The sequence below is a fragment of the Electrona antarctica genome (genome assembly GCF_951216825.1).
Source record: "Electrona antarctica genome assembly, chromosome: 15".
Taxonomy (NCBI): Eukaryota; Metazoa; Chordata; class Actinopteri; order Myctophiformes; family Myctophidae; genus Electrona; species Electrona antarctica.
Window position 1 is genome coordinate 16422750 of NC_136796.1, and position 12228 is coordinate 16434977.

General features: G+C 41.5%; 1 protein-coding gene across 1 annotated transcript; it reads left to right on the forward strand.

Moving 5' to 3' along the window:
• Positions 1 to 3811: 3811 nt before the first annotated feature.
• ssr2 (signal sequence receptor, beta) lies at positions 3812 to 10379 on the forward strand. Its single transcript, XM_079522146.1, has 6 exons — positions 3812 to 3929; positions 4993 to 5150; positions 6917 to 7015; positions 7349 to 7457; positions 8875 to 8952; positions 9206 to 10379. Exons 2-6 carry the CDS (start codon positions 4993 to 4995, stop codon positions 9314 to 9316), a joined length of 555 nt encoding a protein of 184 aa, XP_079378272.1. The 5' UTR covers positions 3812 to 3929; the 3' UTR covers positions 9317 to 10379.
• Positions 10380 to 12228: the final 1849 nt, after the last annotated feature.

Consider the following 12228-nt stretch of genomic DNA (forward strand, 5'->3'; position numbering starts at 1 on the left):
ATTTACACACAGGGGAGTATGCCTGAAGCTTGCCAGAAAACTCCTAGAACTGGACAGTATAGTTGCGCCTACAAACTCACTGTGAGGAACGTGACTGTTGCCGATGCTGGACATTATGTGTGTGGTTTGACCCTCTGTGGGGAGATGTTCTTTGGAAATGGAAGCAGGCTGGATGTTGGGGACATTAAGGAGGCTGACTATCGTGGAGACCCTGGTGCTTCTCTCCATCAGCAGAACGGGAGTTCTGCTCGTATGTCTCCTCATTTTAACCGTCGTGTATGTGACCAGAAAATAGGCATAACTTAACCATTTCCACAGCAGTGGTTTCTCAAACTTGTTTGTGCCCAAGGCACGCCAATGGGCAAGTCGAAATTTCAATGCGCACCATGCAGTATTCACGCCGAAAATAGTCGATCTACAACAACACGTTTTACATAGATTGATTGATTGATTGATTGAAGAATTTATTAACAGTTTGCAGAATTACAGTACATTTCAAGCACAAACTCAATACAAAGGCTGTTAACTGTGAGTGGACGACCCAATTAAGCATTACACTTGTTTCCAACAGGGTCCACCATGTTCAAATCATCAAAACATTTAGAGACGTACAAATAGACACTTCTATAGACATAACAGGAATTCATCAAAAAGGAGGTAAAAAGGGAAAATAAATATATACAGTGAGGGGAAAAAAGGGGGGGGCGGGGGGGGGATTCAGATTTTACGGGGGCCAGTTTCGAATTGCAGCCATCCGTAGGTGCCCTTTGAGAGCGGTTTTGAAGGAGTCAAGGGATTCGCATGTCTTAATGACAGTTGGTAGGGCGTTCCACATTTTGGTGGCATAGGAGCGAAAAGAATTTAGTCCCTTGTTTGTGCCGAATCTGGGTTGTACATGGTTCGTTGTACTCCCTCTGGTGTTGTGGGTGTGGACTTCGTTAACATTAAGGAAGTATCTAGACAGGTACATGGGTATCTTGGTGGTGTATCGAATCTTGTGGACCAGACCCATTGCAAGTTGCTGTACTAGTGCTGTACTAGTGATGTGTTCGGCTTGTAGATTACAAAATAATAAATAATAATACATTTAAAATGTTCGCCTATAATGGTAGGATACCCAAAATAGTGACACCAGGTTCAAAGTGCATGGTTCAAATACATTATTTTAGGTTATATAGAATTTGCTTCTGCACTGGTAAAATGAGTGTGCAATGACTGATACAGTAAATAAAATAATAATTTGTGTAGGCCTATAGTTGTAAATACAGTACTGCAATAATAATGTGTGGTTGTAACAAAATCCCTCCTGGGGTCCCGACCAGGACCACTGGCCTACATGACCAGAAAATACAGCCACACTTAACATCATAAAGACTTCATCTTCATCATGCTTTATAATGCCAGTACAATGGCATAAAAAAAGATTACTGTTGTACTCTATCTTGCTTTGCTGTCTTTATTATATGATGATATTTCTTATATTATTGCAAGTTGCAATTAAATGACACATTGCATGAGGTTAAATTCATTGCTCAAAATGTTAAATGTTTTGTTAAATGTTAAATGTTTCTTTAGTTCTAAGTACACTGTGTGCAGCATTGTGTGAGAAGGTGTGAGGTGTGATATAGCACACCTTTCCTGTGTAACAACTAACAAGCCTATTCTTGGTATTAAGGCAGTGTGGTAAAGTACCACAAAGGAAATGAGGCCCTGAGCTTTAAAAAACAAAAACATATTTTTGCTAAATACCCAAATGTACACACACAGAGAGAGAGAGACACTAACACTTCAAAAGTACAAAATAATAAAATGAATAAATCATTTGCACGTGTTCACATACCGGTAGGCCTACAAAAGATCTGTTCTGTGTGCAAAAGAAAAGAGAATATCATTGTTATTGCACAAGTCTATACTGTAGATACTTTCTTCCGATATGCACCTTTCAAGCTCAACTGATGCGGTTCAGCTGAAAGTTTCAGCTCGCCTCTCACTCCTGTGTTTAGTTTCCTTTGGTGCACAGTGAGGACAAGAGGACCGCAGCCACAAACTCAGAGACTCAGCCAGCTCCAATCATCACCCACATAATAAACCTTTCCATCAACACATCCCTCAAGATTTCAAACTTGCCAGTTGCCAAAGTAACCCCCCTGCACAAGAAAGGGAGCAAATTAGACCCTGATGTACCCATTCCATTCTGCATACTGTTAATCAATCAATCAATCAATCAATCAATCAATCAATCAATCAATCAATCAATCAATCAATCAATCAATCAACAAAGGCACAGTATCTTACAGCTTCTAGCTTGCCTCAGGATGGTTTACAAACTTTACATTGTCTGTCCTCTGTTCAAAACTTTGCTTGAGTAAAAGCAAAGCACTGAAAGTAGTATATTTAATGTTGCAGCTCGTAAATGTGAGGCATATTTTAATGACTGTATGTGCTGTCGGGTAGATTAGCCTATAATACATAATTATTTATGACTTTATAGGAATGTTATGAATAATCTGCTTTTTCACAATTGTGTTTGTTTGATTGAGTGTTTGTTTGATTGATTGATTCATAATGCATTTTTCTCGTGGGGAGACACTACATTTCTGTTTTGGGTGTGGAGCTGAAGAGATTAATAAACCCTGATGCAGTGTTATGACAACTTTATGAATGTACTATGCAAACTAAATATAGCATTCAATACAGAGACAACACCTCCCTCTGCTGGTGATGGTGATAGTGACCATGATGGTGCAACCCAGAATAGGCTCAAGTTAAAGACCCCCCCCTCCAGCCTATCAAAATGGGCATGAGGGTGAAGTGGCCAGTGGCCACCATGGCCAGGTGGGTTCTGGGAGTAAGGAGTAAGTAGAAACCAGACCAATTTGTTTTGGGAAGTCTGGAGCTTTGTTTGAAGGGCCTTTGAGGTGCTAGCTGTGGTACCATGAGGTGAATGAACCGAAGAAACCTTGTATGAGGGCTCCTGTTATGGTCTTGACTCTTCAAGGTGTTTTTCTTGACCAGTGAGGAAATCCTGTATACACAGGAATCTTGTTCTTTGGTTGACTTTTTTGATTACATTGGTGGTCATTTTATCACAGGAAAGATTTGCCTCCAGGATGGAACCTAGGTAATTTCATTTTTCTGTGTGATAATATTGTCAGTTGTCACCCACTTTAACTGAGAAGCCGTCATGCAGCCTTGCTTGAGATTACTATTTAATCCCTGATGTAAACAAGTCTTATAGTGCCTTTTCTGGTTTTATCAATCAATCAATCAATCAATCAATCAATCAATCAATCAATCAATCAATCAATCAATCAATCAATCAATCAAATAGTAATCCCCCCCCCTACCCCTTTTCCCCTCACTGTATATGTTTCTTTTCCTTTTTTACTTCCTTTATGATGAATTCCTGTTCTGTTCTTTGGCTATATAGAAGTGTCTATTTGTACGTCTCTAAATGTTTTGATGAATTGAACAAGGTGGACCCGCTAACAGTCTTTGTATTGAGTTTGTGCTTGAAATGTACTGTAATTCTGCAAACTGTTAATAAATATTTCAATCAATCAATCAAAAAGCTTGTAAACAAGTGTAATGCTTCATTGGGTCGTCCACTCACAGTTCACAGTCTTTGTATTGAGTTGTGCTAGAAATGTACTGTAATTCTGCAAACTGTTAATAAATATTTCAATCAATCAATCAAAAACTCTTTTCAAATACCCTAAATTAAAACGTTCGTCCGGTCTTAGAGCCCGCCCACTGTATCCGGTCCTTTAACTAACCGGTTCCGTATCCGCTCTAGACCGGATGTGAAACCCCGGGGAAGCGGAAGCGATCCCAGTCTACACGTCATCAAAGCACGAACTCACACCTTGTGCGCTTGCGTAGCCTCGCTCAGTCCTTCTACATTGGAGTAACAGAACAGCAGAGCAGCGGTGAGAACCTTCTCCTCCATTTTCTCTTTATTTTACCTCAAATAGACATTAAATACACACGTTTCAACGCTCTGCCTACATTCCTAAACACGTTTAATAGATTATGGATAGGCGCGGACAATGTTTTAATGTAGAAAAACTATGGACGATTTTGTAGCTTAGCCGTAGTAGTAGCCTACTGTCAGTTTGAATGGTCGAGTCAAGTACACGTAAGCGTCCGTGTTTACGCTTTATTTACCATAAAATAAACATTACGTGTCCACGTTTTGACGCTCTGCCTGGATCCATAGACGTATAATGACATTTATCGGTGTGGATGTTGTTGTGTAATGTATAAATGTTACAATTTGTAGCAGTTTGAATGGTCGAGTCAAGTACACGTAAGCGTAAAGGGCAAGGCGTCTCACGATGAGATCCATTCACTGCAGCGCGTTCACATTTAACTCATGACATTGTTTACTAATGTGGATTTATTTATGTTTCACCCTGACGCATTTTATTTAATTTTTTGTATTTTTTTGTCTTTTTTCTTAGTTTTTTCCCTAGCCGATGTACAAATCTCAGTGTACTAGTACAAGTCCAGTGATTTATAAGTGCATTTTTTATTGTTATTTTTGAAAACTGCCTACTCTAATTAATTGAGTGCATTGAGATAAGACTTATCAGTGTATGCGATGTAGACATGCTACGTGTTAGCTAGGCTGCTTAATTGTAGACGTAGGCTAGGTAGATTAGCAACCTCTACTACTGTAATGTAAAAAAGCTTTTTTTTTGCCAAAGCCTTTAAACTGGAGCATTCTTTTTGCAACCACTGCAAGTAGAATCCCCAGTCTTAATTCTTCCAAAGTCCATGTGTATACTCATATATTTCGCTGCACACCGGTGAAATATGAGTACAAGCTCACAGCTCGATGCATAGCGACACAGTGTGAGCTTGTAGATTTTCATCATTATCGCCTATAATGATATGCCCTAAAATAAGGTTTGCTACTCTATAATTAAATGATTGATTATGGATATTTTTTCAGCCCTAACTCAACTGTGTGGTTGTGTGTGTTTTCAGATGAGGACTGTGCTTGTGTTTGTGCTGTTGGCGGTGCTGGGAGTGGGAACGGGAGAGGAGGGGGCTCGCCTGCTGGCTTCTAAGGCCCTGTTGAACCGCTACGCTGTGGAGGGCAGAGACCTCACCCTGCAGTACAACATCTACAACGTTGGCACCAGGTACAGTGTGTGTCCATTTACCATATGATATGCCCAAATCATTGTGGCTCAGGGGTAGAGCAGCCGGATGGGAACCGTGAGGTTCCCAGTTCGATCCCTGGCTCCCCCACAGTTGGTGTCGAAGTGTCCTTGAGCTAGGGTTGGGTGACGATACGAATCTATCGTCAATCGCGAATGTACGAGTCCAATCGCCGAATATTTTTATTAGGCGATTTTTCGGGACGATTTTTTTCTTTTGCAAAATCAATTTGGGCCAGCAAAATAGTAACAGCGGCCGGGTGGAAAACCCCTCCTCCCGTAATGGTATGCTCCCAGTCCCCGCACCGCAGCATCGGGGAACACTCTGGCAGCCAGAGTAAAGGCTGGGAGGGACCGAGCCGAGGGAGGCTACTGTACTGTAGCCTACATGTTGTTTATGCTCCAGACCCATGCAGTTTAATAATATACAGTCACAACAGAATGCACACTGCTGTCTCGTGTCTCATCACAATCCCAATGCGCCACCCGTGAAGTCGGGGGGAAAATAAAAAACAGGCTGCTAGTGTAGGCTCGGGGATCGTTAGTTTAGCGCTTAGTTTAGCTACTGATTCAACCCACTGATTGAACTTCATCTCCGCCTGTAATCTAGGTTATTTTTTTATTGACAACGTGAACGAACCCCGACACCAGCGCTGCAAAAATAGACAGATCTACAAGCTCTCAACGCGTAGCGAACAGCGCTGCAAAAACAGGCAGGACGCGATGCCTTGAGAGCTTGTGGATCAGCAGCAGCAGCCCTCCGACGGTGCGGGGAGGCAAGAGTTCTCCGGGGAGGAGGAGAAGTTACAAGGGCAGGCTACATGTTGCTGCGGCTAACAACACTGTCACCAGCCAGTGGTTGTGATGTTAGCTTGGCTTGCAGCTGCTTGTCCGTTCCAACTTCACTTCATCTCCACCTGTAACTTATTTTTTATTTTGTTACCCTGGCTGCGCAGCTGCGCTGCAAAAATAGACGGATCTACAAGCTCTCAACGCGTAGCGAACGGCGCTGCAAAAGCAGGCAGGACGCGGCGCCTTGAGAGCTTGTAGATCTGGCTTTTTTGCGACCTGTAGTGAGCTGTTCTCACTTTACTTTTATGACACGAATATATCGTCCATCGGCGATTTTTGGACAGACGATGGGCGATTGAAAAACATTGGCATATCGCCCAACCTTACCTTGAGCAAGACACTGAACCCCTTATTGCTCCTGATGAGCAGGTTGGTGCCTTGTGCTATATACATTTACCATAAAGCAGGGGTCCTGACTCCAACATTTTTCAGCCCAAGGACCCCTTATCTGAGAGATGGATGAAGCTGAGACCACCTACTGTATATTGTATAAAAACGCAAGACTAGTGAGGCACTAGTGAGACTAGAGCAGATAGTCGGGTCTGACAATTCCCGGAAAAGACTCGCTGTGATTGTGATTGGCCAGTATTAGTCACTTGAGTGGCGGAAGGCGCAGCGTGCCTTCCGCACGTCCGGCGCACTTCCGCCCTCGCGTCAATAGTGGTCGCTCGAATGAACGGCCAATGAGGCATCTATTTTTTACATACATCTATGACTATACTCAGTGGCACTGCTCCTGGTAGTTGGGTGGGGGTGGGTAGGATGCGTTAAAAAAATATGTATATATATATATATATATATATATATATATATATATATATATATATATATATATATATATATTATACACGCACACAAATCAATATTATTGATATTATTATTATTTTCCTCCACAGCGCTGCCCTGGAGGTAGAGCTGTCCGATGACTCTTTCCCCCCGGAGGACTTTGGGATCGTCTCAGGAATGCTGAACGTCAAATGGGACAGAATCGCACCGTATCCTTTTAAATATGATGACCAACAGACTCTTAACACAACTCAGTATGTCTCCATCTTGTGGGTGTCATTACGTAGTAGATCTGCAAGCTCACAATGTGCCACGATGGTGAGTTTGCAGATCGTCTTTTAAGTAGTATACAATAATACGTGGCCTTGTGCATTTTGTTTAGAAAAGGCTAAAAACGCAAACATCAATATATCTATCTTTGTATTGCTCTATTACCGTGTTTACTGCCAAAAACACAATGAATTAATTTGTATGACAATCATCATGAACTAAAAGGTATTGACATATCGTGTGTATGTGAACCTTAACCCTCACCCTCCCAGTGCCAGCAATGTGTCTCACACTGTGGTGTTGCGCCCCCTCAAGGCCGGATACTTTAACTTCACCTCAGCCTCTGTCAGTTACCTGGCCCAGGAGGGAGGTAAAGTGGTGGTGAGTATTCTAATGCAGTGGTTTTCAACTTTTCTCATATCAAGATCCATTATTTATTTGGTATTTGAACCACGGACCACCATTTGATGAGATTTAGCCTTGCAGACCCACATTATATAATACTATTATTTTGTTGTTGGATAAGATTTTGTCCGCAATTCCATGCTGTATTGATGTGGTACCATAGGAGAGACAACAGGCAAATGTTGATCAAAATAACAATTCTTTTACATTCTCTAATTGTGTAGACTTAATGCAGATATTAACAATAATTGAACTCTTGAGAGCAGCACAAAGTGTTATGAGCTTGCATATCTGCTATTTTTTGAATAGCCATAGTATTAAAACAAATGAGCACGGTTGCTATGGTCACCCAGTTCACACCCATGTGAACTGAGTGGTGTAAGGTCTTATATAGACTGATCAGCTGTGGTCTGACGTAATGTCTGACGTAATGAAATCACACCCGTGTGAACTGGGTGACCATAGCAACCGTGCTCATTTTTTGGTACGAACAGACAGACAGACAAACTAACAAAGCCAGTCGTAGGAGTGGTTTACACCACTCAAAAATGACAGAGGCTTTCTCAGTCTTAATGGGTTAATAAAAACACATGTAAAGCCCAAACCACACCAGTAGGGACCCCTTGGGACAAACCGTTTTAAGGTCAACCACACCAATGCATTAAAAACCGTCTCGTCCCGACCCGACCATTTTGGTGTTGTTTGGGCTTTAGGGCTGCATCTGTTGATTATTTTATTACGTATGTGATTAATCAAATAACCAAGAACACAAGTTTGTTTTATGTATCGGCTAATCAATGTGAGAAATGTCAAATACATTTCTTAAAATCGATTCAAATCAATTTGCCTGATCAAATTAAAGGCCTAGTTTATACTTTGCCGTACAATTGATGGATTGAATACTTTATTAGGCAGAAATGTAAACGGTACAGAGTACAGTCAAACACTTAGTCCAAAAGGATATCACAGAAAAAATGTCCTTGAGGTCTTGTTTCCATTCAGTTCCTGGGTATTCATGGAACATGAAAAATTAAAAATCGTGTCACAACAGTGTGAAAATAGATCTACAAGCTCACAACGCCTCGCATCCCGAGCTTGCAAGTCGGCTGTTTTCACTACTTTAACCCATTAAGACCTGAGATCAGATTGTACAAATGTCTTCTAAATGGTGGTGCTCAAACCTTTTCATGTCAAGGACCCCCAACATCATCTGTATTCGGCCACCGACCCTCATCTGAAAATGTTTTGTACCAGGGACCCCCTAGAAGCAAAGATTTTAGTTCAATTTAAAAAAGTTTCGTGCCACATTTTCACAATTTTTCTCTACAAGCTCATACCACGGCACCTGCTATTTTTCAACAGCTAATGTGATGGGTATGTTGTTGTCATACAGGTTGGCTACACCAGCGCTCCAGGACAGGGCGGGATCTTGGCTCAGAGAGAGTTTGACAGACGCTTCTCTCCTCACTATGTAAGTCTTCTGCAAACTGTGCCTCTAACTTCAGGGAGCCAAAAGTCATTTTTACTCAGGTCGTGACCTACAAAGATTGGTCCGTGACCCACAAATGGGTCCCGAGTCTCCCGACCCACTGTTTGGGAACCAGTGCTTTAGGAGAACTGCTGACTACATTCCCTGTCACAAATAGTCCATGGTTTGACTTCAGATGTGTGTTCATTTGACTAATCTAACTTCTCGTGTGTGTGTGTGTGTGTGTTCTCTACAGCTGGACTGGGCAGCGTTCGGCGTGATGACCCTCCCGTCCATCGGGATCCCCCTGCTCCTGTGGTACTCCAGCAAGAGAAAGTACGACTCGCCCAAGGCCAAGAAGAACTAGAAAACAAAAACGTTGTTGTAATTGAAAATTATCAAACAGCCAAAATAGCCGACCTACAGTATATGCTCACAACGTGCTGTGAAACTTGTAGATCAGCTATTTCGGCCATTCGATACCGTCGTAGGACGGGAGTATAAAATAGGGCGTATGTGGATAAGAGTTGGGGTGTGTTTGGGTCTTGGGGAGGGGAGGAGGGGATATTTCAGTATCTTATTTACCCATATTGGGGGTAAAAGACTCGACGAACACTGCAGCGATCAAGGGCCTTCCTTGACATTGATTTTCTTTTTTTTGTTTGTTTTGTTTTTTGGAGGACCATCTATAACGCGGACGGTAGCCCTACAATGCCGGGCACATTTATTTAGTGGGTATTTCACCCCCAAAAAAGGCTTAATTTCTATCCTCTCACCCTGTGATGGCTTGAATACAAATTGAATTTTCATTTGTCTAGCGATCCTTTGCGGCAAACGAAGAATCCAACAAAATAAGAAAACCACGTCATGAATTGAAGTAAAACGCAGGCAGAGATTTAACAACAGCAAAACTATCAACAATATATTTTTAATAAGCGTTGTATGAACTCCACTACAACGCTCCCAGTGAATGGTTTTGAAAAATTGATGCATTTTTGGGGAGCACAATGAATAAACCATTTGAAAATGTGACGGCGAACATTTCACATCAAACTATACATGCAGTTCATGTCTTTCATACAGGTTGATGCTTTGATTTGAAACATTAACCTCAATTTGAAAAAGAGCATTGCTTTATCGCCACATGATATTTGTGTTCTGTGTGGATGAATTCATGACAGTTTAAATTGATGGGAATTAATCCACCGAAATAAACTTCCAGTGTGTAAGGACCAGTCTAGAATCAACAGGTGTTTATTTTTTTCATTTATTTCATACAAACGGCGGCCTGGACGCACCAGCTATGCTGTTTGTATAGTTTCTTATGTTGTAATTAATTTGTTATTTCTTAATGAAATTGTGGAATTTGAAGTCTTGTCTGGAATGGAAATGTCTGTCTTTTGTTAGACAATAAAACAAGACAAACTTTACGTAGCTGTTATTCTTTTTTTGTGTGAAACAATGTGAGGCAGTTTGTTTCAGCATCAAGTGCGATTTTAGTAAAGTTTTAGTTACAGACAATTTCTATCGTTCTCTCACCCCGTGATGGCTTGAATACAGAATTTTTATTCTACAAATTATATAATAGCTTTATATATGTAACTAGAAAAAGTGCCCTTCTGGGCACAGGTCTCCACCAGGAGGATAGGACTGTGTGAGATGTTTGGCAAAATGTTTAGGAGTAATATAAACATGTTTTTTTGTTTTTTTGCAACAATTTTCTTCATTTTGTTGAGGAAATGCAGAGCCAGATCACTCATAGCATGAGGATAGAATTCTGGATGTGCAGCATTTCGTACAAAACGGGCCACTCCTGAAAACTTTGGAAGGCAATGTTAGCCAATCAGTGTAGAATCTGAGAAATCCAACAGACTCGTCTTGATCACATGACTACAGAGATCATGTGTACCGATTTGCGTGACATTTGGATGAAATCTGTGCGACTAACATAAGCAATGTGTTTTGCAGAAATCGGCCTCATGGTGGCGCTATAACCGGCAGATGTGGAGGGATGCAGGGACAATGTTTTTCCATGGCCTCTAGGGAGTGCGCATACATAAGTTGTATACAGATCGATGCAGTTATAGCTGAAAACAGGAATTGGCCTGTTATAGCGCCACCTTGAGGCTGATTTGGGGAAGAAATGAGTGGCATGTCGTCCTCGGCCTAGTGGAAATGTGCGTGTATAATTTCACGGAAATTGCACACTGTGTTTGTGATTTGTGGCATTTTGTTCGAAACGGACCAATCATGTGAGCTTTGGAAGGCAATCTTAGCCAATCAGGATGGAAGATGGGAAATGGTGCAGATCCGTGTTGATCACATGATACACTAGATAGTGTATACCGAATTGTGTGATGAACCAAATGGGGTTCCATTTGTACACTCAGTTAGACCTGTAATTATAAGGCTGTGGTTCTCACACTTTTTCTTTTCATCCAAAAGCTCGCAAAAATATGTGCAGTACAGTACTGACGGACTACCATCGGAAAATGTTTTGTGCCAGCCAGGGATCCCCATGTGCATACAAGATATGTTTTAAAATGTTTCAAATATATTCCACATTTTTCAAGCCTTTATTGGAAATAGCAGACATAAGCTCACAGCTGACGTATATAGGGTTAAAGTGGTTATTGAATTCTTATGCTATACATCAGTGGTTCCCAAACTTTTTAGGTTGATGGCTACTAAATTTAAGATGGCTCAGGGGCCACTCCGCAAAATTCCAAAGGTCCAAGGGCAGCAAGCTAAAAATGTCAGTATTATTTTGAAAGGTAATACAAATGTACTTTGTAACAGACACGACTAGTCTAAAAACACTAAAAAGCCACATTTCCATCTACCAGTAAGACGCCTGAGGGAGAGAAGCCCAAGCTGACTTGATTTTAACTTGTTACATGTAGGCTACTGTTATTGGTTTGAATAATTATCTTTTACTTGTTTTTTTATGTAAAGCATGTAAAGCATATTTGAGTACCTATGAAAAGCGCTGTAAGTCCCAGATATTATTATTATCATCATTATTACCAGTAAGACGCCTGAGGGCGAGAAGCGAGGTCGCATGCACGCATCCACCTGGGTGGGCGCTTTGGAATGGGGGGTCAGTTCAACATATCCGCCTGGATGACAGCAGACTGCTGGGCGAGTGCTGGTGCTTTGGTAAGATATTAATTTTAGGGCCTGTTGAGGCTGCACTAATAACTTTGGGGCGGGCCCGTCTAGAGTTTGAATGGACAGGTATCAGTCAAAAGGGAGACATCGAAAAGGATGGATGGGGAA